At 36.9% G+C, this 27,418-nt stretch overlaps 1 protein-coding gene across 2 annotated transcripts in view; it reads right to left on the bottom strand.

Annotated features, from left to right (window-relative positions):
- Positions 1–27,418, bottom strand: part of ADAMTS17 (ADAM metallopeptidase with thrombospondin type 1 motif 17) — a 489,795-nt gene that overhangs the window by 160,261 nt on the left and 302,116 nt on the right. For both annotated transcript variants that reach the window (XM_072616993.1, XM_072616988.1), the window contains exon 14: positions 22,082–22,209. In XM_072616993.1, coding sequence (XP_072473094.1) covers positions 22,082–22,209 — 128 coding nt within the window. The remainder of the gene's footprint in view (positions 1–22,081; positions 22,210–27,418) is intronic.

The following is a 27,418-nucleotide window of genomic DNA, read 5'->3' as shown; positions in this document are numbered from 1 at the left end:
CTTAATGGCAACATGGACCTAAGCAAGTGCCAACCTGTTTCAGATGGTTTTGTCACCTGTAAAAAAGAATAAAATTTATTCTTATCTTGCCTAGATTATTTGGGGAACAAGTGCAAAAATTCAAATTATTATTATAGGGGGGTAGGGGAATGTTAATTATTTTTCACACATGTTAAAAGCATAGGAAATCATGGTACAGGGTAAAAAAAATGTTTAAGTAAAAATGTTCCTCAGACTAGGATTACATCTAGGAGACATGGGTAGAATTAATATATGGCTAATTAGTGTTGGAAATATTAAAGGAGAGATATAAAAATAAACTTATTGAATGGATTTGGGATAGGAAACCTTGAAAAAATTAGAAGTTACTCCAGAAATAACCCTTTCTTGGTTCAAAAGAGTCCCAAAGATGAAGAAGACACTTTGTTGGTAGGAGAAAGGTAAGGATGTGAATGAGAGTCGGATTTAATGCACACATGTATATATGTATATTTGTAAACACATATAGATATGTAACACAGGCTCATATAGCCTGTAAACACAAATAGATATGTAACACATATAGATATGTAACACAGGCTCATCTAGCCCATATAATCCAATCACTCTGTCCCCATTTTGTCTCCATATTTGGGGCTGTAATGTTAATTAGAGAGTTAAAGATCTTCCCCACCCACTGATGGGCCTCCCATTAAAGGAAGCTTGATAAGAGGAGGCCTACATCTTTTGCCAATTTCTAATGCACTGGTTCTCCAGGGTTGTGATGCCCTCTTACTCTGAAAAGTGTATAAATACTCTGAAATGTGGTTTTACTTTGGAAGTATTTGTCCAGATGAGACTCTGCGCAGCCGTCAAGGATGCTGGTGCTTTTCTCTCTGGTATTGCTTATGGTCAGACAGTTGGAAGCCCTGTCTGTTGATCTTTATTTCTCTGTTATTTTCTCTGAAGTTCAGGGTGCTGACTTTTTGTCCTGAACTAAATGAGCGATATACGTGCTTGATTAAAGTAGATTGTTGACCCCTCAAAAGTTGCTTTCCTTTTTAAAAAAGCAGATCTAAGAACCTGTACAGTATGACCTCCTGTATATGTTGGGGTCCTTGCTGTTACAGGGGCTCACTACAAACTGACCTTCTGTAATGTTTCATTCCTACCAGTTCCAAATAAAAATGTACACAGTTAGCACAGCAAGTTTTCCTTATTTCTAGCAGCAGAATGTCTAACATGATAATTACAAGAAGAAAAGTGAACTACTACAGGTATATGCTGACTGAGCACTACTGTCTACTGCAGGAAATGGGGCTTTCTTTTGTTAACTCCTTCCTCTTAGAGGAGAGAAGTTAAGCACAGACTAAAGAGAGAAAGAACAGTTGAGAAAAGCTTTTTCCTTCCAGGAAATGTCTTTAAGGATAGTAAAGGATGACTCATTCAACACAAACCCCTATGCTCAGTGCTCAGTGGGTCACAGGCATTGTCTATCCACCTCAACTTCATCACTCCCACGTTGCCCTTGAGTAAGCAATAGTTGCATCTTTCATAGTCTTTGAACAGCAGAGGACCACAAATTCCATACTAAGGACTTGGCTCAGCAAAATCTACATGATCCCAAGATGGAGGTGACACACCTCCTACCTTCGACCCTCTGGTTACAACTTCCTCCAGTATCTTTCTCCCAGAAACACACACACACATACTCACACACACGCACATACACACACACACATATCCTGCTGTAAAGCAAAATCCCTTACAAATCTGGGCACAAGCTAAGCAGACTCGTGTTTCTAACAGTATATTAATTCCTATCCTTAGGCTAAAAACAACAACAACAAAAACAAACCAAACAAAAAACCACCATTTCCTTGCTAGGAGTTCAAATTCAGCACTGATTCAGACTTCATATGAGTCAGTAAACTTCATTGTCAAATTTTAAATAATCTCAGCTATTTGATTTTTTTTCAGAGACAAAGTCAAAGGCAGTTCAGCTACTTGGCAATTCAAGGACAATTTTCCAGGTGTGCACGAAATACTCTGTAGTTTTACAATTCTGCTGCAAAGAGACAGCCTCTTTTTCAACCTTGTAAATTATTTATGGGCAAATACAACAAGGAACATGTTTGTCAGCATTTTATTTCTCCCAGGAGGACTGATATAATTGGAAGATTTAAACAGCATGGATTTTGAGAACTGATCTGATTAGGTTGGTAATCTTTGTTCCTTCTGAAACATGGGCTACTCAGTGTAGTCATCTACTATCTCCCTCCTGTCCTCTCCTCCCTCACCCTCCCCTGCTTCCTCCTATACACCTATCTATTGCCAATGTCCTTAATATTGGGAGCCAAAAGTATTTTCACAAACTGTGGGGGAAGTTTGATTATACGTATTTTTTTTAAGATTCTCCTTGCTTAATGTAGAATTTCATAGGAATTTATCAACAACATTCCCCTTTCCCTCACCTTATTAGGAATAAACAGGGCACATACAAAATCCTGTCAGTAGTATAAAGTTAGCTAGATCATTTAGTTGAAAGAAATACAAATGGGCTATACCAAAAAGATCACCTTGGAGATTGCTATTCCGTTTCAAATTCAGTAACATCAAACAACAGAAACAACAAGATTGACAACATTCAGGCTGAGGAAAGGGAAAAAAATCAGCATTGTGATCTTAGAATAAGCTATCTACCCAGGTTTACTTTATCCAAAAGGCACCAATGCAATATAACATTATAAGGGAGAATGTGCCACTCAACTAAATTCAGAGTCATTTCGAGATGGTTCCTGGAAGATGCAGCAATGTTTTTGAATTTTATATATCTGTTTCTCTTTCCAGTAAAGTTTAAGAAGCCAACCAGAGCAATGACCATCCTTAGACATTTGGAGCTCTTCAAACAAATTTTTTTAAATAATGTTTTTCAGATAGGTCTTCAGGTATTTTTTTTCAGACTTATAAAAAGCCCAAATGCCATTAGGTCAAATCTTTCCATATCTGCTCACTCAGAAACATGGGTCAAAGCCTTTAAGTCCATATTTATTCTTCTATTCATGAGCCACTACATAATAGAAGGTGAATCTACACTGGAAATTTATTGTCAATTGTTTATGAATTCTGTTTTTCTGTTGTCTTGACCTTTGACTTTTCAAGCACCTTTCCATTTTTGGTAAATGAAGAAATGGTCTGCACAGCTGAAACTTCATCTAATTTAGAGTTAAATAAATCAGAATGGACTGGTCTATGTAAATGGACTATACTAAGTAAAAGGAAGGTGCTAAGGGAAAAATGGATTTAACTATTTCAGAAGAACTTTTCTTTCTCAGTCATTAATATGATCTATTTGCTGAAAACCAGGATAATCAATAGACTGACTGACCTACTGCTAACCTAAGTGTCCAAAGCAACACTCAGTTAAAACAACTTTAATGCTTCCCTTATTTTCAATTGAACTAGTGGTCTCAATGGATCAAAAGCAAATATTGATGTAATATGTGTCATTCTCCAAATTAATTGTGAATAGAGTACGCTAACTGTGACAGATCCATCCATACTCCCAACTTTGGCTGATTTGATTCAGGGTCCATATATATCCTAAGGGATGGAAAACATGACATAGGAAGGTACATGTCTGAGCAGCAGTAGCAAAGCTGGGAACAAAAGGGCAGTAGTCAGACTGATCTGATAGCAAGGGCATTTTTATCCCTTTGTTGCACAGTCAATGGAACCAGTGTGTAATATTCTTGGCAATGGATGGGATTTCTTAAATGGAGGCTACCATCGGATGCCATTCAAGTCATTAATTTTAAATGTTACTGGAGCTTTATAAAAATTATTTATATGGTTTGGAGTTCCAAGAGAACAAGATGACCAAAAACCAAAGAAATCTAAAACAATAAACTCTGTAAAATCTTTCCACATTATCCTGGTGATCCTGGCAAGGTACTATTTTACAAACATTAGAAATTCACATTATCCATTTATGAGTTTTCAAAGTCTCTTATAATTCATGTTCATGGTTGGCATCTTATAGTTGAAGCTACCTGATTCATCAGTTATAATGCGTAAGAATTCAAGACAGTGTGGTACTTCTTTAGACAGGCACAACTGACCAGAGAGAGATCAGGGTGTATAAGTGGCAAAACATAATTTTGATCCTTTGGAATATTTTTAAAAGGCTCCAATCCATTTGGTTACAAAAATTTTAGTGTCCAGGGTATGATTATTGGAAAATTTACAGGAAAATGGAAGAGACATTGGGAAGCCTTATCAATTCCCCAAGAAAGATGGAAACTTTAGAAATATATAAGTATTATAAAATCTGTCACTTATGTCATGAACAACACTGAAACTATGACCTAAAGAACCAAATCAAAAAAAATACCTTTCAGAAGTAACAGAATCACACAACTTTAGAACTGGAAAAATTGTCTACTCTAATCCTTTCATTTTACAGATAAAGAAATTGAGACCCAAGGATGTCAAGCGATGTAAGGTTACAAAAATAAGTCAGTGGAATATTTGAGGCTAGAGTAGAGCACTAGCTGAATATTTTTTTTCTGTATATCATATTAAATATCTTAGATTAACTTATGAATGACAGAGGCTTGCGTGTCTACTGAGAGAAGCTTGAATACATCTAATCTTTAAGGAGAAGTTAAGAAAGACACACGTCTTTCTCATAGCACACCTCTTGCAGATACAATTGGCTACAGAATCCTGCACTTGATCATCAATAGGGTCTGACTTGGTGTGTCAATTCTTGTATTAAGATGTTTTCCATGTTTTAAGAACACAAGATAAAATTTTTAAAAAAATTTCTATTGATATTTTTACACCATCTTTTTCTATTATATATTTCTCTATTCAGGTAGCTATCTCCTATGATAAATAAAAGAGGGGCAAAACAGTTCAGCAAGTAAGTCAATTAAATTTGATGGTATATATAGTATTCCACAACTATAGTCCCCTCACTTCCACCTCTAGAAAGAAGGGAAGGAGGTATATTTGCACTCTTCTCTCTTTAAAAAGTTTCAAATATATCTTAATTAACTAACTGGGGTATTTTCTCATGCCCATAAAAATATTTTTCTTTCCTTACTGAATTCAAAAATGCATTTATTGTGCAGTGATAGACATAATACCAGAACATCACTAAGATTTTTAAAAATATATATAAGAAAACAATAAAAATATTTACAAAAAGGCACAATCTCTTCTTCAGGTCTAAATTTGGTGATTATAATTACACAGAATTCAGTTTTGATTTTTGGTTATTCTTTCCATTTATATTTTTATAGCCACTTTTGATCTAAAGTAAAGTAAACACACTAGGAAAGTGATAAACATGAATATTATTTTTCTAGTCTATTTCATTTTACATCAGTTCCCAGAATTCTTCCCATATCAAATATATTGTTCATATTAATTATTTCTTAAAGCACAGTAACATCTGGTCACACTCGCACCATAATTTGTTTCGCCACTTCCCAAATAGTAGGCATTAACTCTACTTCCAGTTCTTTCTTACCAAAATTGTTGATACAAGTATTTTGGTGATATTGGATCTTTCCTTTTATATTTGACTTTCTTATGGTTAAAACAAATTAAAGAGAAATAATTTTGTATTATTAACAGCTCATCATAATTATTCTTTTCTCTTCTCTCATTATCACCAGGTGCCTAAAATAGTCTATTATTGTAAAATATATTATAACTGGGTTTTTTGTTGTTGTTTTCAGAGGCTACTGCTAGGTGGAACAGTGAACAGAAACTGGGCCTGGAATCAGCAAACCATGTTCAAATAGGGCCTTAGATGCTTCCTAGCTGTGTGACTCTGGGCAATTCAGTTGACTTCCCTCTGCTTCAGTTTCCTCAATTGTAAAACGGAGATAATGATAGCACCTGTCTTCCTGGGGGTTGTTGTGAAAATCAAACGAGATAATATTTGCACAATGCTTAGCAAAGAAACTGTAGGTGCAAAATAAATTTCTCTATCTCTCCTTCCTTCCTTCTTTCCTTCCCTTCTTCTTTCCCTTCTACCTTCCTTTCTTCCTCAAGTAAAATGCAAGCTACAGTTTATGATAAGATTGCTTATTATGAAATTCCAATTTTCCAGAATTTTAAAGTAATTATTAAAAGAAATCCTACAGTGGATTTTTAAAATTTGAGGCTGTTTTTCTTTTCTCTTCAAAGAGAATGCTAATTAAAAATATTATTTTGTTAGCTCTTAAGAAAAAATATAGTAAAACAAAACTAGAAACAAGGTGGGTGCACTTTAGCAAGGGAATGGCTGAACAAACTGTAGTTTATGAATGTAATGGAGCATAATTTTACTGTAAAAAGACAAATATGAAGAATCAAGAGAAACATGAAAACATACATGAGCTACATGAAAAAAAGCAGAGCCAGGGCAGTGTATGCAACTATAATGATGGAAACACAAAAATAACGCTAAAAGGCATCTGGAATTTTAACCAATCATCGTTCCCAAGACCATATAAAGAAAAAAACTTCCCTCCTTTTGTTATAGAGGCAGGAATATGGGTTCAGAATGTTGCACATACTGTCAGACATGATTAATTCATCAGTCAGTTTTGTTTTACTGTTTGTTTTATTATCAAAAAAGAGTTAAATAGAGATGGCATATTGAGAAATAACCATTTTTTCTAAAAAGGCACCAATCAAGCTTTAAAAAACATGCAGAGTATTGGAATTTCACGATGTTCTCCATAAAGAACATGATATGATCATTTTGCCTTCCTGATATCTTGGAAGTCAAGCTAGGTTTAAGTAGAACAAGAACTATATCTTTTACATCTCTGTGTCATCCACATATCCCAGCATCACACTATTTGGGTGATAGAGAGGACAGTAGTAAACAACAGTAAAAAAAAAACCAAAACCAACAATGAATTTGCATTCAGATTTTAGTACTACAAATTCTATATATAAGCCATGTGCATAGCTTTGGTTGAATCTTTTAATGTCTCTGAGACTCAGTTTCCTTATCCGGAAAATAAGAATATTATTTGTTACATACCTGGACCCCCTTTCCTTACCCCACTCGCTGAAATCATCAGCTCCTTAGGAAGTTTGTAAGGTGGGAGACTTTAATCTCTTTCAGATGCACTTGTTAACCACTCCAGGACTCCTGTGTAACTAATTCACTAACTAGAAAACTAATTCACATGAAATTGTAAATGGCTCAAGTTAGGCTATATTAAGAGAGACATGGTGCCCTGAATGAGGGAGATGACAATCAATGAAACATTTCCCTTGGTTGGACCACGTCCAGAGTGCTGTAGTCGGTTCTGGACACCACATGTTAGAAAGGCCACTGACAAACTGGAATGCTTTCAAAAGAGGCCAGCTAATATAGAGAGAGGTCTGGAGACCATACTAGAGAGAGACAATGAGATCAAATAAAATAATGCACATAAAATGTTGTGCCAACCTTGAGAGTGATATATATATATATATATATACATACAAACTATTGTTGCTAATTAGTTCTCATGGTTGATGGGATTTAAATAGAAGTGGTTCAGTTGCTATCCTACTATTCTTCTTTTATATTTAATGTTATGTAGCCTTTGGTATAGATGGATAAAATAATTACTTTTTGTATGTGAATACAAGTATTGGGATATAAGTTCATCTTCAGTAGCCTCACTGAGACCATCTTCAGGACAACTTCTATATCAGACAGAATGATGGGATTATAGATTCCTCTTCCTCTTTTCACATGTTCATTTGATTTCTTCTGTTAGATTTCTAGTTCTTTGACATAGCTTAAGGCTTATGAGTTTGGTTTCGGTGACATCAATAAAAACAATTCTTAAATATTTATTTTTTTTGTCTAGATAATTTTGGGTAAAAGTATGTGAAAATGGTCCTGTTTCAATGTAGTTTATTGGTCGAATTTTGAAGGATATTTTGAGACATGTATTACATATAGTATTTATCATTTGTTAATTTATGAAAGACACTGAACTTCGGGTGTATATTTCTAGTTGCCAGGTTCTCTTTCACTAGGTTTTGAGTATTCACAAGATATTTACTGCCTTTAGTGACATGGTACATAGTTTCTGCCATTTCCTTTTGTAATCTGCATTGATCAATGTCAGGGTTCTTTGAGGATAAGATAGATGTAATTTCTAATGGTAATAACCTGGTCCTTAGTTACCATCATAGACCCACCCCTTCATTCCTATTAAAAACTAAACAAAACAAATTTTGTAATTTGGCCATTTGTTTGATACTCCTTTATCAATATTTTGTTAGTTGAGTTGATACAGATGCTTCCTTTTTGATTCTTCTTGGATCTTAGCTGTTTCATGGGCTCAGTCCAGAGGTAAACCACATGTAGTTACATGTAACAAAACTGATAGCATATCTCTTTTGCCATCCTTTAAGGGTGTTTAGTGAGATGTTATCTCCTTGTTACAAAAGTACTTCTGCAAGTTTTTAAACCTGATTATCCTGTTTGAGCATGCATATATATATATATCAGGTTCTTCATGTTTCGTTTTGTTTTTTGATGAGGAAGCATTAAGCTTGTGATTTTTGCCTTAGAGTGAGGGGTTCTGTGTTTCAACATTGTTGTGTGGATTTTTATTAGGATATTTTCTATATTTGTTTTGCCATATGACAGTTCCAAAATGCATGTTAAGAATAGTATGTAAATTGTTCTACCCATTGAGCTTTGACTTCAGGTTGTCAGTATACGTACATGTGTGTATGTGTGTGTACATATCTTTTTCCTTGATAGTTTTATATTCAGTGTCACTTGTTGGAAGAAGACCAAAGTATTTGTAAGTATCATCTACATTCAGGGGTTCAATTTGACCTCCAGATTCTAGCTCAAGGGCTTTAGTTTCTTTCTTTTGTGAACTTAAAGTGCTTTAAGCTTATTTAAGTTTAAATGACTTTTTGATATCATTGGAAGAAGAGTCTATGAGAGAGCCATTTAATGTGTTTTTGGTGGAGCCATATAACTTAATAGACATTCCTCTACATTGAGAAATTAAAGAGATGCTGGTATGTTCCTCTTTGCCTGGGAAACCATATTCAGGTTGATTTAGGAAAGAAGATAATAGGTTTCAGGAAAAGAGAACTATAGGGATAAGGAAAAGGAGTAGACCTATGATTTCATTGGTACAGGGAACTCCTACACTAGGGAACTCCAGATGTAGGACAAAACATTATCTGCATGTAATAATCTAATGCTTAAAGCACTGAGAGATTGTGTCCTTGCTTGGGTCACACAACCAAACTGTAACAGAGGGAAGACTCAAAATTAGTTTTTTCTGGCTTGGAAGTCAGTTGTACCTCCTCTATACAGGGCCATTAAGGGCTTCCCAATGAGATAACAATAGAAAAGTACCTAACAGTGCCTGGCACAGAGTAAGCGTTATATAAATGCTAACTTTTATTACTGAACTGTTCATGAAATAGGATATATTTCATAGCAACTACACTTCACATCATTTTGTTGGTGGCATGTTTTCAATTGAGTTGTTTTCCATCTACATATCAAATAGGCAAGCTTTCTTCTCGTGCTTGGGTCTATGTTATATATTTATAGTAGATAAATAAGGCAGGAATACAGATATAAGTTGAAGGATTTGAGAGAGAATCAGTGAAGGCAGTATAAATGTTAAGCTTGTTTAATAATTAATTAACCAAAGGAATAAGTTGCTCTTTGTAGTCCTTACACTTCATGGGCGTGCTCTATTGCTCTTTGGTCAACAGACTTTTATACATACACATACGTGTGTATATATTCACATCTGTATATATATGCTCATATATATGTGTACATATGTATATTTTCATATATATATGTATATGTGTGTGGATATATATATATTCTAAGAAGTTTAAATTTTTTCAAGTTCATAAAGGAAATATAGAAACCGGCTTGAGCTAGAATCTGGAGGTCAAATAGAACCAGTGAATGAAGGTGATATTACAAGTATCTTGACAAATGACATCAAACATGAAGCTATCAAAGAGAAAGATGTAGCTGTATGTGTCAAGAGATTTACTGACAACCTGAAATCAAAGTTCAATGGGAAGAACATGTTTAAAGCAATTCACATATAACACAGGTCCTAATATGCCATTTTGGAACTATCACAAACACACAAAACACACATATACACACATATGTGTGTAAACATACATACATGCACACATAATATAAGAAACTTTTTTTGTGTTTATGTCGGTCAGGTGGCATAGTGGTTAGAGTCCTGGGCTTGGAGTCAAGAATTCTCATCTTCCTAAGTTCACATCTGGCCTCAGACCCTTACTAGCTGTGTGACCCTAGGCAAGACCTAGCCTGTTTACCCCAGTTTACCTCAGATTCCTCATTTAGACAATGAACTGGAGAAGGAAATGTCAAAGCACTCTGCCAAGAAAAATCCCATATGGGGTCACAAAGAGTCAGACATGTTTGAAATTAATGAACCACCACCATGACATCACAGGGTTTACAGGGTTCTTTTTTAAGTGATGCAAGCTATGAGTGGTGTGTATCAAGTACATAAATATGTCATTGCCCCCTGTTTAGGGGAGGTCATTGGTGTATCATCGTTTGTTATAATCTATGGGATGCCTTCTGCTAAGAAAGGAGCGATCATGCTTGCATGAGAGGAAAGTGTTCTGTTAGTAATTTATGTACCACTGTGAAGAAACTGAGATAATGATTATAGGTCTTATCTGGGGTTGTCACTTTCTGGTTTTGCAAGGCATTAGACTATCTAGTCTAATGAGACTTCCAGTTCTAGAAAATAGTATCTCTTTACACAGGTGTTGGATTTTCCCTCATCAGGGATCTTGTAGAGAGGATTAACCAAAGCAATTTTAAAAAGAATATCAGATATTGTAGCTAAATGAAGGTCACCTTTGCAGCCTTAAAATTAAGCTACTTACATATGTAATGTGAGCCATACTTCAATTTTTATTGACGTTCATTGTCATTCAGTTGTTTTGGTTGTGTATGACTCTTCATGACCCCATTATGAGGTTTTTCTTGGCAAAGATACTGGAATGGTATGCCATATGCCTCTCCAGCTCATTTTACAGATGAAAACAAATGGAGGTAAATGGGATTAAGTGACTTGCCCAGGGTCACATAGCTAGTTGGATTAGAACTCAGATTAGAACTCAGGTCTTGCTGACCCCATGCCTGGTGCTCTATCCACTGGAATCCCTAGTTTTTCAGGGGAACTTAGTTGGAGATGTCTGGCAGGCAAAATAGAGTGAGACCATATGAGTAGGGCCAAGCAAATGTGAATCAATACTAATTGCAAGGACTTTTTCCTATTTTATTTGCACCATTAACCTCAGTTTTGCAGCTCCTATATGTATCTCAAAGAAGTCATTCTCTAATGTACAAACTCCTACTTGGTTCATTTAACACCACCATTTGGTGCTTAACAGGACATTATACTATGAAACTAACAGAATGTTTTCAAAACCATAGACGTTAGAATCATCAGGAATAAATGATTAACAAGCACAATTAGATAAGTAAGCTCCAGGTGCCATACTGGGCAACATAGCAACAAAGTATTTTTTAAAATGAAAACCCCAAATGCCTTTGTAATCATAAATGACTGACAATCAAGTACAAATTCCTTTGTTTTCAAAGTTCTTTTCAACACTGAAAAATTATGTCTAGTCCCTAGGAAAAAGCTCTTTTCTACTGCTGTGAAGTGTTGGCCCCATGAGAGATTGGTCATCAAAATGGCCCACAACCTCAATAGGTGTTACTATTTGAAAGAACAGTACTTGGAGTCAGAAAAATCTGCTCATGTCTCAGTTTTACCACTTCTGAGATCTATTACTTTTATCAAGTTATACAACCCTTGGAGGAACAGTTTCTTCATCTGTCAAGTGGGAATCATACTATTTTCATTTCCTCCTTCACAGAGTTGAGAAAATTAAGTGAAATAATATACAAGAGATTTATACATTATAATTAGTACTAGCAGTATTAATAAGGTAGAATTATGGTTTTTGTTGATATTAAAAGGGCAAGTTTGTCAATAAAAGACAAGCCATCAACCAGATTTTCTTGGCCCCATGGAATCTTCCTGAAATTATTCTTTTTAATTTTTGTACCCCCTATCTGCCCAAATACTCTCATCCCAAGTTAGTTTGAAGTTTTCTTATTTTTATAACTTAAGAGTGAGGTTATAAATGTTTCCCCACCTATCCCACCCACACATGTTAAAAGGAGTGCTTATATGAATTAACCATTAATAAGCCTGGGAATAATGAGATATACATAGAGCCTCACTTGTTAGGTCAAATGGAGAATGAGTATTCAGAAAACTCTCACCTAGTGACCAGCCGTAGTAAACAACAATCAGACTGCCTCAGCCCTCATTAGTAGCTGCTATATAGCATTAGTGCAAGCTAAAAAAAACAACCGAAAGTTCCAGCACCTTTTATACCAAATTCCCCAGCCATCACTTCACTTGGGCATTCACCTCTGTGACTCATGTGCTCTACATTTATGGGTTCGGGGGATGATGGCACTTGTGCTTTATTTTTTTCTTGTAGGAAAAATGCTCATGCTGCTGATAAGGAATAGTTTCTCAGTTCTATAAAGGGGCAAAACCTCTTCCAAAATCTTGCCCTGAGCCACCATCATTAAATCACATTATGCAGGACTTCGGTAGCCATAAAGTTTTTGTTTTTATATCAAGCAATAGGAATAGTATGGAAACTGAAAAAGTTAGTTAAGCTAATAAAAAGTGTTAGCCACCAAGCACTTTTGGCCCCAGTGCAGGAGGGACAGATCCCTGGTCTCCTCTTTCTTTCTCCTACTTGAAAGCTGCCTCCCAGTTCATCTGGGATTCTGGTTTTCAGGGTTTTAAAGGATGTTAAGCTAAATTCAGCTATCTGACTATGCTCCTGCTCACCAGCGTCTGCATTGGCAGCATACAAAATCAATCCTAGGGTGATAGGTGGGGGCAGAAAAAGGGGGAGGGTTACCAAAGCAGAACGTAGCTCACTACTAGCCAGTCCTGCTCCTCTATAGGACTGGGCAAGGCAGACTTTCTCCACGATTTTAGCCTCTTTCAAGCTAGTTTCTCTTTTTCACAAGTACCTTCAAAGGACAAAGTTAAGATAGACCCTGAATCTTGGTAAACTGCCTATCCAGCAGTTCAGACTCCACTCCCTACCCCCAAGTCTTTGGCCCCTATGGGGACAGCCAGGGAGCAGGTTACAGAGTCACAGGATGTCACCCAGGTGATTAAATCTAATTAAATTGCACCTACCTCTATGGCATCATTGGCCAAAGTTTTAATTCTCACCCATGACTTGTCAGACTATGCTTAATGTCCCATTCAAGCCATTCCTGAATTACATAAATTGGAGGGTGCAAGATTTGGGATTTTTGATGACGTATGTTGCTTGAAACTCTATTTTAAGAGTTCACACCCACAGTCTTTCTCTTTGGGCACATCTACCTAGAATCTAAGTCAGTTGAGTTATGTTCGGAAATGATCTGGTTTGTGGATGTTCTGACAACAGCTATGTTACTACTGATCCCACAATTCAGGAAGCCTGGGAGTGAGCATTTACTAAGTAGCTGGGAATGCACTTGTTCCTTGCTTTTTATTTTTTGTCTAATAATTAGTTGTAATTTGATCTGTTAGTGGTAAACATGAATTTATTTCTTTAGTTCAAATTCTGACACATAAGAAGTATTCACTGAATCATTACACCTTAGAGTAATGACTCCTTGTATCTACTCTTGGCAAATGTACCCATCAACGATAAAATCTGAGCGAGTAGCAATCGGAGATGAGAAAAGCAAGAAACTCCTATAAAAATGCAGGAAAATGTCTTGTCCCTAAAATGGATCATCTCTTTCTTCCCTCCCTTGGTACTCATAGCAAACAGGAAAGCAATTTGCTCTAAGAATTAGGAACAACAAATGGAGAATCTCAGTTTCATCAAGTGGGGAGAGGGGAATATTCCAATAGTCATCAGAAAATATTCTATGTTTATGTTTCTGTCACTGACAAATAGCAAATATATGTATGCAGCATGCTGGGTGGTCTCCTTGTGAGGTAAATGGGCTCTATGACTTTCTAGCTTATTAGGAAAAATTAAGTGATCTTTAAGAGTTTGGAAGACAGGCATCTTCTAAACAAACCAAGAAAGAAAAAAAAAGAATCCAAGAGGTATAAAGTCCAACCTGTGTCAGAAGATTAGAGACTGGAAGAACTTAATGCTTGCAAACAACTGGATAACATTTGGGATGACATAGTAGGTTTGCAATTCTTTCCATAGAGGGGAGTTGAAGCATCTGAAAAAAGAAGTAGTTTCTTATCTTTCACTGACTAATCTGCAGAATCCACAAGAGCTAGCAGGAAAGAACACATCTCCTTCTGGTCACCAAAAGAAGGAATAAGTTGTGATGGTTAGCAGACTGTAGCTGGGGGGTACAGAAGGAACCACATGTTGGCCTGACATGGACAACTGAGAAGTTTGCTATTGCCTGGGGAACAGGACCAGACTTCAGAGAGGCATGCTACTGCCAGGTGAGACTTCTCAAACCTAATGACCACTGCTTACTTATAGTGATTTAAATTAAGGACACTTGGTATAACCAGAGTGAACCCAGAAAGTATTGTGGGGAATTATGAGGCCTTAGGCAGATGGCTAAAGACCTGAGGACTATAGGAAATATTTTCATTACTGCTATGGATACTGATATGAAAAAGGGAAGCAAAAAAACAAGATTTTTTTTGAGAAAAGGAATTGGATTTTTGGACCACAGTTTTAGAGGTAGGAATGAGAGGCACTTAGCCACTGCATCTAATGAAGTTTGGTTAAAAAAAATAGTACGCACATATATGTATGTATGTATACATATACACATATGCCATAGATCCATAGATGCATAAAGTAACATCTTAATTTACTTCAGTTGCCCAATTAGCCAGTGCCAGAGGATGGATGCTCTTACTATCAGGATTCTAGAGGTAATTCAGTAGGTCACTATTCTTCTAATCCTAGCTCAGGACCCCCGTAATTGTGTTTTTCCTTAACAAATCGGTTAGAAGAACCAGTTCTCTGGCAAAAGCATTTACTCAAATGGCATTACAAAAACTGTGATTACAAGACATTTTCCCACAAAGCCATTTTCCCACTCTCATAACAGAGTCAATTGTAAGGGCAGGGAAATGAATGGGCATGAAGTTAAAGTGTAGTGGTATTTATTGAGGCACATGTATAGAGAAAACATATGGCCAAGAAAAACCTACAACTCCAGGACAACTGAACTTCAATGTCTTCTCTTTTTCTTTTGGGTCCTCATGAAATTTGCTGTGGGGTATAGATCATGGCTAGATGAGTTGTGGTGCTCCTCAGTTAGGCTAGCTGAGGAGAACATGACATCTCTATTGGATGGGTGGCTCAGCTGGACTTTCTCCTAACAGGACACCAAGTCCCATGGTTGAATGGGCTGGGCCAGGCACAGTTAAGTAAGACCCTTGACATTTGGGCTGGCTCTTCATCAGGCATGGCTGACAAGTCATCATTTGGCCCCACACCTTAGTTCAAAACCAGGCAGCCACCATAGTTTGCCAACCCTTACTGTAAAGCGCCAGGCAGGTCACTCTACTGTTCAGCAGTACCTACCAGATGGAGTCAGGCATGTTGCCTTGACACTGAGTGACTGATATTTGGCACACTAAATGGATAGTTTCAATGGATTTTCTGGGCTTCATCTTTGTTGGGCAGCTACAGTCTATAGCTACGGAATGCACTCCGTGTTGCCTGACTGGGTGATACTATACTTTCTCCAGCCTTAATGTGACAATGCTGTTTTGTGCTCAAGGAACATAGTTAGAAATACCTACTTAGCAATTAGGTGAATTTGTACCTGAAAATAATAAACTTCATTAAAATTTTGTATAATTCAGAGTTTTTACTCAATCAGGCCTTTCACCAAGTAGCCTAAGAGTTTTACCCTCCGTAAAATTGCTACATAAGCTCTATTTTAGTATTCCTCCCTTATTTTTTTTCTTTACTTCTTCTCCTCTCTTTATAGTATGTGGTATGTGATTTACTCATGCAGCTTGAACTGTAGGATGTCCCTTGGTTCTTGGCTATATCATTTTTCTTAGTAAAAACTTGTCTTATATCCTCTTTCCTCAGGGCCCTTAAAAATTAGTTAGCCTGATGAACTAATTCAATGTTAATAGTTGCTAATAATTTAAGGTATTAACTCTTTTAAGTAAAAGACCTTTTACCAGAGGCCTTCGGTAACTTGATGTTCAAGGCATAAGTAACAAGAGAACTTAAGTCTTTGCTAGTCCAAGTAGGTAGATATGTTTGGGCAGGGAATAATACCCCCACGTCATTGTGTTATAAGGGACCACACAATGAGCGCCAGCAGAGCATGCCCAAATTTGTCCTTCCTGGTGGCTTATACAAAGCATTCTTTGGTTACATTTTTGCTTGATTACAATTTAACATATGGAGCTTTGGAGAATAAATTTCTGGCTATAAGTGACTGAGAGATTAGTACTGTGGGATGACTAAACTCAAAGTCTTCTCATTGGTTACAGATTCAGAAAAACTGATGATTCCCAAGATTCTGAGTAGTATCTGAGGTCTGAGACAATCTCACAGTATGAGAGTGAGAAATAGTCCTCTTCTCTCTTATCTAAGTGACCTCAGATATGGCCCAATATCTCCTGACTCATCAATTCTTCTAGCTTCACAGTTAATTAGAAGACTTTGAATTCAGTCATCCTACAGTATCAATCCCTTAACTACTCATGCTCAGAAACTGATTCCCCAAAGTTTCATGTATTAGATTTGAACCAGGCAAGGAATATCTGAACATGCTCTGTAAGACTCCCTGAGAGTAAGAGATTGACCTGTTATCCCTTATGTATGTGACCTTGGGTCCAGCTCAGCGTCTCTTCAGTCATCAGTTCTGGCTCCACAGCCAATCAGGACAAATATGAGCACTCTATAGGGCCTCATCTGGAGTTTGTTAGCCAGTCCCCCATAGCACTATGACATGAGAGCAAGGAAAGGCTTCTCTGCCCCAAAATAATTCTCTGCTTGGTGCTGCCAAATACTTAAGTCCCCATGTTTATTTGGTTTTTGGATTTTTTTTGCTTATTAAGTTGTTTCAGTCATGTCCAACTTTTCATGACTCCTTTTCAGGGCTTTCTTGGCACATATACTACAGCAGTTTGCCATTTCCTTCTCCAGTCTATTATTTAGCTGAGAAACTAAGACAAACAGGATTAAATGACTTGCCCAGGGTCACACAGTTAATAAGAGTGAGGTTGGATTTGAATTTATTAAGGTGAATCTTCCTGATTCCAAGTCCAGTGCTCTATCCACTGAGCCACCTTGCTGCCCTAAAGTTCCCGTGTTACTCCTTTAAGTTACCAATGGGCTCTGTTAAAATGAAAATTATAACCAGAAAGGACAAATCTGAGCATGCTCTAAGTACCATGCCCTTCTTAACCAGTTTGTCCATTACTGTAATAAAAACTGTCTTTCTTTTTATTATACACATAAAATCACAGAAATTTAATTCTCCATTAAAATGTAAGATACTGGAATGCAGGAATTATTATTTTTTTGCATTCTTTGTGTTCATAGCATTTAGCAACAGTGCCTAGCACATGGTACCTGCTTAACTGAATGCTTGTTGACTGACTGGACAGAATCTAAGGATTGGAAGGGCCTGCAGAGATCATCTAATCCAACCTTTATCTCAGCAGAAATTTCCTGCTTGGAGAGATTCTATCTATTCTCTCTTCAAGACTACCTTAAACTAGATCATGACCATTCAAATGCCCTTGACTTCAACTGATCCCTGTACCTGACTAGAGCTGGCATATTCAGAACTAAAAGACTAAATGTTTTTCAGTTTTCATCATCTCTCTTTATAATATAAGGCATCTTTCCTTTTGAAAAGTGAGGATTAAGGAACCATGTTTATTGAAGGTTGCCATAGGTTACTAATGGCTTAGAATTGAAAATACTTATGACCCATATTGCAGACTCCACTGACCAGAGAATTTTAGTATTCTTAGAAATGCCTCAGCCCTGACAAGAGGCCAGTTAAATACACTAGCAAAAGGCTGGGAGTTGCTCAGCTGGCTTTACTATAAAGGATATTAATGATATTTCTTTGGAGTGGTTAAAAAAGGAATGTAAATAATGAGGATATATCATGGACCAACACATGCCTAGGATATCCCATCTTAAGTGTTCAATTTATTAAGAAAATAAAATCCAAACTTGGCTTGCTAGCAAGTTTATGGGGAACTGTCAACAATTCCTCATTTGAGTAATTATAAGTGCTTCGTTAGCACTCCACAGTGCCATTTGGCAGGAGCAGTGAACATTCTTTGCAACAAAGAAAGATTATTTTAGGCCCTCATTAGAGCATGCATTAGAGCACTGCATTTTATATTGGGGAAAATGTCTTGCCAAGTGTCCTGGGCACCAAGTACTTATCATCCACACATATCTGTATCTGATAACAGGACTGCACAGTGCTGAGGCAGTCTGGATACTGTCAGGCTTTCTTCTGCAAAGAGAATTAGGCATTTGCCTAAGTTGAAAATATTTAAAATTCCAACAGAGTTGAAGAGTTTCTGTGGCAGCAGAATCTCATTAGGAGACTTCTTTGCAGGTTTTGAAAAATAAATTTTTACTCAGTAGTTTTGGATTTGGGCATTTTCCCATTTCCATTTTAAATTTTTTTTCAAATTTTAATGCATGTCTTTTCTTGTTTCATCACCATTTCTGAATATATTCCTCCCTTCTCCTCACCCGACAAATGATTTCTTGTAAAACAGAATGAAAAAAGAAATAAAAAAAGCAGTTAAGAAAAACCAACCCAACATATCAACCAAATCTGACAGTATTTGCAATGTCCCATACCCAATCTCTCTCCTCTGCAAAAGAGGAAGTGCTGTTTCACTACTAGTTTTTTTAAATCAAAAAAACAGATATTACAAGGATATTCAGATATTTTACATATTGTGATATTTCCATTTCTGTTTTAGGTATGAGTCAACTGAAGCCATACCTCAAAACCAAGCATTAAGTGAGATGATTTCAATTGAGAAAAGATTTCTTGATAATACATTTTTCTAACTTTTCCATGAAATTGACTAAAATCCACGAAATACAGGAAATCTATGGTGTTCCATTTGACACCTAGTTCTTAACACTTACTATGGCTCAAGTTCCCACCCACATTTATATTGGGTCCAGAATATCAGCACCAATTTTTCCAATTTCATTGGAGGGTCTGTTGGCTTCATATGTAGGGGAGATATAGCCATGATGCCAAATTGCTCATGGATCCTGAAGTTACCACCTCTCCTAAAAGTATGTGTTGGCATCCTCACTGAAGAAGTTCAGTTGGAATCTAGACTGAACATTTATAATTTCAAAATCATAGAAAACTGTTCAGAGATGGAGAGAGAAGTTTCATCAGGAATCTCTCAAGACACTATTCTGAAGGAGACTGAACTGAGCCAACAAAAAAACTTGTCCTTCATTACAGTATGACCTATGACATGGCTATCAGGCATGCCTCTCTTGACACTGGAAATCATCAGCTCTCCAGCTAGACTTCATGATCTCCAGAAACTCATCATTCTGCAAGATGAAATCCAGTCTGGAACTCTCACCTTCTCAGATCGTTTCCCTATCTGGCTTGCAGGACTTCTCTCCCCCACAACCCCATTCCTGCTTCAGTTTCTTTTTTTTTTTTATATTTTTGTATTTATTGCCTTGCCCCAATTAGATGGTGAGCTCCTTGAGGAGGGCAAAGAGTATCTTATGCTTTTATTTCGCTAATGCTTAGCACAGTGCCTGCCACTTAGGAAGTGCTTAAGAAATGTTTATTGGCTATTGATTCTGACTACCCACTCCAAACTCCAAGATACTGGCCACAGGTTGAAGTAGATGTTGATTCAGAAATATCATGGAATCGACACTAGGTGGGTAATGCAATGTAAAGAAAATTGGGCCTGGAGGCAAGAAGACCTGAGTTTAAATCCAGATTCAGACACTTACTAGCTGTGTGACCCTGGGCAAGTCTCTTTACTTTTGTTTGATAGTTTCCTTAACTGTAAAATGGAGACCATAATAGCACCTACCTCCAAGGATTATCATGATCATCCAATGAGGTTATATTTGTAAAATACTTAGAACAGTGCCTGGAACACAGAAGTCTAATAAATGCTTCTCTCCCTCACTCCTTTTTTCTCTCTTTTCTTTATTTCTTTTTTCCTTCATTCTTTCCTTCCTTCTGTCTTTCTTTCCTCCTTCCCTCTCTTTGCTACCTATATCCTTCCTTCCCTTTTTTCTCCCTCCCTCCCTTCTTTTTTTCCTTTCTTCCCTTGTTCCTTCCTTCACCATCTATGAATGAAGCAAATGAGTTAGCTATTTCTGGTCAATGGACGAAGCTGTGTAACATTTATAATGAAATACAGATTCAAATGTGTCTTTCTTAATGATTTGCCAGCATCATTGACTATTTTCCTAACATTTCACTGAAACACAGCTTTAGAAATAAAATTAAGATAATGACTTTGGTAGGCAGGGTATTTATGAAATAATAATATAGATGTTTGGCTCATTACATGTGCTAAGCAAAGGAATGTACTGAGTTTTTAGTTTGTATCAACAGAATCGGTCTTATTTCCTGACCTCAGGTTTTCCTAAGAAGCTCCCTCTTTCTTCTTCTTCCTGTGCCTCTCTCTTTTCTCTCCCCATCATCTCTCACCTGAACTATTGGTCTTCCTTTCTCATGTCTCTTCCCTCTCCAGTCTATTCTTCATATCAATTGCCAAAGTAATTTTTCTTAAGCACAGAAAGTGTCTGCTTAATTTTTAGGAATTTTCATATTCTGGACCCAAACTACCTTTCCAGCATCATTATGTATTACTCTCCTCCCCATGTTCTACTATCTAGCCAAACTGGCCTTTCTGGAGTTCCTCACACACATCACTTCAGCTATCTCCTCCTCCCCCCACTGCCTTTGCCTTGTCCATGCCTGGAATGTTCTCTGCCTTCACCTCTGCCTCATACAATTTCTAACTTCCTTGAAAATTTAACTTAAGCACTACTTTCTTCTACTTGGAGCTTTTCCTGATTCCCTCCCAAATGTTATTTTGTTTTTAATTTTAATTTTTTATGTTTATTACGCATATATTTATAACTGTAAGTGTTGTCTCTCTTAAATGATGGAATTTCTTGAGAACTGGGATTACGTTATTTTGGTCTTTCTACTCTTAGCACCTAGGTCAGTGCCTGGCACATAGGAAAGTGGTTGTGGTTGTTGTTCATTTATTTCAGTCGTGTCCAGCTCTTTGTGACCCCACTTAGGGTTTTCATGGCAAATATACTGGAGTGAGTTGCCATTTCCTTCTCCAGCTCATTTTACAGAGGAGGAAACTGAGGCAAATAGGGGTAAGTAACTGGTGCAGGGTCACACAGCTAGTAAGTGTTTGAGACCAGATTTGAACTCAGGAAGATGAATCTTTCTGACTTCAGGCCTGGCATTCTATCCACTGAATGCTTATTGATTGATCTTTATATAGCTCTTTACTTTCATATATCCATACTATTTAATTAGCTCTTTAGGGATAGTGCCTTATAGGATTAAACTTCAGGATATTGCATCATTAAGCACTATCTTGAAAGGCCTCTTCTTAGAAGCAGCCCTGGTTTCTGTTTCAGTTCTGTTATTAGTGACGTCAGTCTCTCTCTCCTTATATGCATATATATACATACATATATTTCTTTATATATGCATGTATTCTCTACACATACGTACGAATGTTCCTCCTACTAGCATAGGCTGCTATCCTGCTACAATTTAATGGATGTCTTTGAGAGTTGCCTGAAGACCAGGGAAGAGAAGTGCTGAGCATCACACAGCTGATGATTGGAGGAGGTGGGAGCTGACTCCAGGCTCAGCAGTCTGTCCACTGTGTAAGGAGGCCTCTTTTCCTCTTGGTATACTATTAAAGAAATGAAAAAAGAAAGAAAGGTACTGTACCTGGCACCTGCCATTTACGCAGAGGTCATTCTCATAGGGCCCACAGGGTGTGCCATCAAGAACCCTGTCTGCTATCAGCACAGGAGATTCCTTTCCCAGAGGAGAGCAGTAGAGCTCACAAGGCTTATCTGAGGAGAAAAAATGACATACATATTTGTACAGAAATGAATGTGTGAATATGTGCAGAAGAACAATAACGATAAAAACAGAAATAGTATTAGGCAAACAAAAAGGGAAGCAGGAAGAGCCCAGTTTTTGTTTTTTTTTTAACTAAGGCACATAACCCATCAGACATCCGCACATATTTGATACCTAAACATTCAGAGGATACAAATGGAATCAAGCTGTCCTGAGATGAGAACAGAATGATGAAACCACACAGACAGAATGGAATTATGTTGTTTGATTCCATCCTTTGTTTCCAAACCTTTTCTCCCTACTTTATAGACATAAATTATTTATTTTTTCTTCAAGAACATTTTTAGGTACTAAGCTCATCAAATATTTTACAATGTGATATACTGGTAAAACAACCAGGATTCACATGCACTAGATGGGTGTATATGGTGGGTGGGGGCACCTTGGTGAATCTTATGCCTTCAGCTAGAGTTAGGGAATGATGGGGATCAGAAGTGGGAGTTGAGAGAACAGTAAGTGAAAATTCCCTGGAAAGATTACAAGATACATGTCCAGGAAGAAAATTTCATCTTGTGGAACAATCTCCTTGATTTGTATTCTTTTTTTAAAAACAACTGACCAAGTAATTATTAGGGAAACACTTGTACTTATAAGGGATATAAGGTAAACAAAGTAAAGCAAAATATATATGGAATAAAAAAAAGCCCAAGGGAGAAGTCATAGAACCTTAACTTTGGAAGGAAGTTTAGAGGTCATTTGATCCAACTTTCTACAAGGTGTACAAATGCCCTCTACAATGTCCCAGAGAGCTGATCATCAAACCTCTAACTCGGCATTTTCAATGACAGGGAACTCAGTAAGGCAATGTTTTTTGGCAGCTAAAATCCTGCTTCCCTGCAACTTTGACCATATTGGTTCTAGTTTATCCTCTAGAAACATGCAAAATTATTCTAGATCTCCTTCCCATGGTGGTTCTTCAAAACTATAGTCACAAGTTTTCCATGAGTTTTCTCAGTATTTTCCAGTTCTTTGAACAACTCCTCATTGACATGGATTTCAATCCCCTCATCATCTTCATTTTGAATATTCTCCAAGTCTACGTCTATTATTAATACCTTAAGGAATAAGGAAAAAGCATTTTGAAGAAACATAGGGAGACTGATGAAGGGGGTGGAACTAGGAGATTAATCTATACAACAACATTATAAAGGAAAACAACTTTGAAAGACTTCAGAACCATGATCAATGAAATGACCAAGCCAAATTCCAGAGGACTGATGATGAAGCATGCTACTCACCTTCTTTTAGAGGTGATGGACTCAAAATGCAAAATGAGACGTATAGTTTTGGACATGACCAATGTGGGACTTTATTTTCCTTGTATGTACACACATATAAATACACACATGTGTATACATACATACATACATACATACATATATATATATATATTCTAAAGAAAAGCAAAACTTTTGCTACGTATGTTATATATAAGGAGTTTTATTTTTTTCTTTTTTCCCTCATGGAAGAATGGGGTGAAAGACAGAGATGGGACTGATATAGACTTCCTCAGCCTATCCTCCCTTCCACACCCTCCAAAAAAAGAAAGATGAGGAGTCATAGACAAGGAAAAAATATTTGAAATTTGCATGTTGAATTTATTATATACTTAAAAAGAAAAGCAAGTTCAGTGTAAAGGAGATTTACAGTTTCATGTGTAATTCTCTTTTGTTTAAAATATATATAGAAATGCTGATTTCATTTAATGCTTGTTAGGTTTAGAATAAAAACTAAAAGTGGCATAAAGTACATAAGCAGAGAAAGATATATGATTAGCAAAAGATGTAGCCCAGCCATAGAGAATGAGGGATAACCAACTGATATATCTATGTTCCATTAATTCTGAAGCAAAATCAAGGAATCCAGAGGAAGACTCACCCATTTTGTGTGAACCTCCTGTAAAAACTTTACAGGAGAAAATGTATACTACACCTCTCTGAGGCTAACCTTCTGTAAAATGTTAATAGTGATGCAAATAGTTGTTCACTACCATCTTCTGGTTCTCCTCTTATCAGTATGACTACTCCTTTGTCTGCCTCTTTTGCTAGGGCATCATCCATTTCATGCCTCCTAAATATGGATGTTCTCCAATACTATTGTATGCCCTCTTCTCTGCTGACATTCTTTTTCTTGGTAACTCATCAGTTTCTACAGATGTAATTATTTGTAATCTGTGTGCTGGTGACACAGATTTAAATAGCCAGCCCTAGTCTCTCTGCTGAGTTTCACCAATTGTCCATTGGACATTTTCAATTATGTCCTACAGACATTTCAAACACAGCATGTCCAAAACTGAACCCATCCCTCCCCCCTCCAAAAAAAAAAAAAAAACAACAAAATGCAACACCTTTCCCAAACCTTATGATTTTTGTCCAAGGGGCTGCATTATTCCGGGCTCCTAGCTTCACAAAACTGGCATTATTCTTGACTTCTCACTCTCCCTCATCCCACATATTGAATCAGGTGGCCAATCATGTCATTTTTACCTCCACAATAGTTCCTTTTCTTGCCTCACATAGCTATTACTTTAATTCAGATTCTCACCACCTCTCATTTAGATTAACGTTAACAGCTTTCTGATTCATCTCCTGGCCTCAAGTCTCTCCCCAATCCAATCCATCCTACATATTATTGCCAAAATAATTTTCCTTAAGTGCAGATCTGGCCATGTGGCTCCCCTACTCAACAAACTGCAGTGGCTTCATATTGTTTCCAGGATCAAATATAAAATCCTCTGTTTAGCTTCTAAAACCCACAGAATTTGGCCCCATCCTATTTCTAGCTTCAAGTGGGCATTATGCCTCTTTACACACTCTTGGATCCAGCCAAACTGGCATTTGCTCTGTCCACAATACATAGTACTGCATCTCCTATTGCCATGATGTTGCACTGCCTGTCCCACATGTCTGAAGTACACTTTATCCTTATCCCTGTCTCCTAAAGGTGCCCTTTTTCCTTGAAGATTCAGCTCAGGTACAACTTTCTATATAAAAACTTTTCTAATCCTTCCAAAATCTAGTGCCCTTCCTCCCAAACTACCACAGATTTAATTGTTTTGTATTTATCTGCATTTTTCTCTTTATAAATATTTATATATGCTTTGTCTCCTTCATCAGAATGTAAGTTCTTTGTGAATAGGAGTTGTTTCATTCTTTGCCTTTTTATTCCCAGCACCTAGGACAGAGACTAATACCTAATAAAGCAAAGGATCATAGGAGCACAGATTTAGAGCTAGGAGGGACCTTAGAAGTAAATGAGCCCAACCCCCCTCATTTTACTGATGAGGAAACTGAGGCTTAGAGAGGTTAAGTGCCTTGCACAGGATCAAATAGCTAGTGTCTGGAGAAGGATTTAAATGTAGGTCTTCCTGACTCAAAGTCCACTGTACCATTTAAATATTTGTTAATTGATTGGTATATTAAAGCACTCTATAAATGTCAGCGATTGTTACTATTATTATTAATACCATTCAATAAAACTCCTTTATTTATTAGGGTTCGGAGAGGGAGATGTTAGCAAATGGTACTTATTCTCAATTAGACTGTTTATGAAGTAAGAAAATAGAAATTTTATCTTGGGAAAAATCTATTCTGAGAAATAAAATAGGGGCCATAATTTTTCAGTTAAGTGATTTACAGAAAAACTAAAGGGAACCGTGACTAGTTGAATATTTTTTAAAACAATCATTCATTCTCCCAAATATCCAATAAATATTTTTTAGTACCTTTTATGTTCTCTATACTATAAAGATACAAAGATGAACAAAGCATACTCTCCATCCACAACAAGCTTACCTTCTAGCATAAGAGATAAACGTGCTAATAACTTATGCTATAAGGTAGAATAAAAGTGCTACAAGAGAGGCCCCCAATGCGAGAGGAGTTCAAGATGCTTAATGTTGCTAAGATAGCAGAATTTGATTTGCACATAAATGTTAGGTTTTACTATATCCTAGTGGACTATAGTTAGCTGGTTTTTCTTTTAAGTGGAATAACCCAAATAAGGAGCAGCTAGATGAGGATTTGAGTTTTTATTTTAATAATTACAATTAGATAGTTGCTATTTCTGTAGCACTTTGAGATTTACAACATGCTTTACATTTTTATTATTAGCAAACTGTCTGAGGAGCATAGCATTCTCCCTTGTAATCAAGTTACCTGGGAAAAGGGGTTTAAATCCTCCCTGGAATGAACCAGTGGCAGGTATGAATGAGCCCTGGAGTAAATATTTTCCTTCTATATTTTTCTGTAGATTGACAGCATGTCCCCAAGCAAAGAATTTTAGAAGTGGAAGAAACTTAAGAGATCATTTAATCCAATTCCCCGAGGAACTGAGGCTTAGAGAGGTTAGTCACACAGGTAGCAGAAGAGCTACCATCAGAAGCTAGGCTTCCTGAGCTGCAGAAAAATGATCTTTTCACTTATACCCTGAATTATGTGTCCTATGAAGTTTACCCCTATAGCAGAAGAACTTGGCTAAAGGCCAAGGAACGAACATATTTTATATCCTACTTCTACTTCCCTCCCAGAAATGGGAAAAGAGTTTTGGGAGAAAAAATGGGTTGTTTGGACAAGAAAGGTAACCACCTAAGAAGAGCATGAATACTTGGAATGGAGCCCGACTTTGGCAGAGCTGTTTCAAACTGCACTTGAAGAACTTCAGAGAGAAAACCAAGAAGAAAACGGATCTGAAGAGTCAGAGTGGAAACTTGACCTTTACAAGGAAGGTTGGACAGTGGGAGAAGGTCATATAGAGCAGGAAGGAAGGAAAAGGACAACTTAATAAGTGAAGCCATGAAAATAATGGTGGGCTCCTCTTGAAGAGGTGGGAGCTGTATATCCTGAGAGAAAGTAGCTGCTTATCCTCCAAGGAAGGAGGATGTAGAGTCATCCATCTGATGTTCCCACATAGTACTGTACAATCTAGACTCCTGGATCCCCAGAAATCATGCTCCCAGATACTGGGGCAGTGAATCCAACCGACTTTTGGAAATCCTGCCCTAGAGTTTAGCTATTTTTATTGGTAAGTGCAAAATCACTAGATAAGAGGTATTGAACTTGCATCCTCAAAACTCCCAAGTATAGCCCAGAACCAGATTAAAATGTAATTGAGAAATATATAACAGAATAGGTAAAAATA

Source organism: Notamacropus eugenii, chromosome 1 (assembly GCF_028372415.1).
Source record: "Notamacropus eugenii isolate mMacEug1 chromosome 1, mMacEug1.pri_v2, whole genome shotgun sequence".
In the NCBI taxonomy this organism is placed as follows: domain Eukaryota; kingdom Metazoa; phylum Chordata; class Mammalia; order Diprotodontia; family Macropodidae; genus Notamacropus; species Notamacropus eugenii.
The sequence above is the reverse complement of the archived record's forward strand: the minus strand, read 5'-3'. Positions and strand labels throughout refer to the sequence as shown.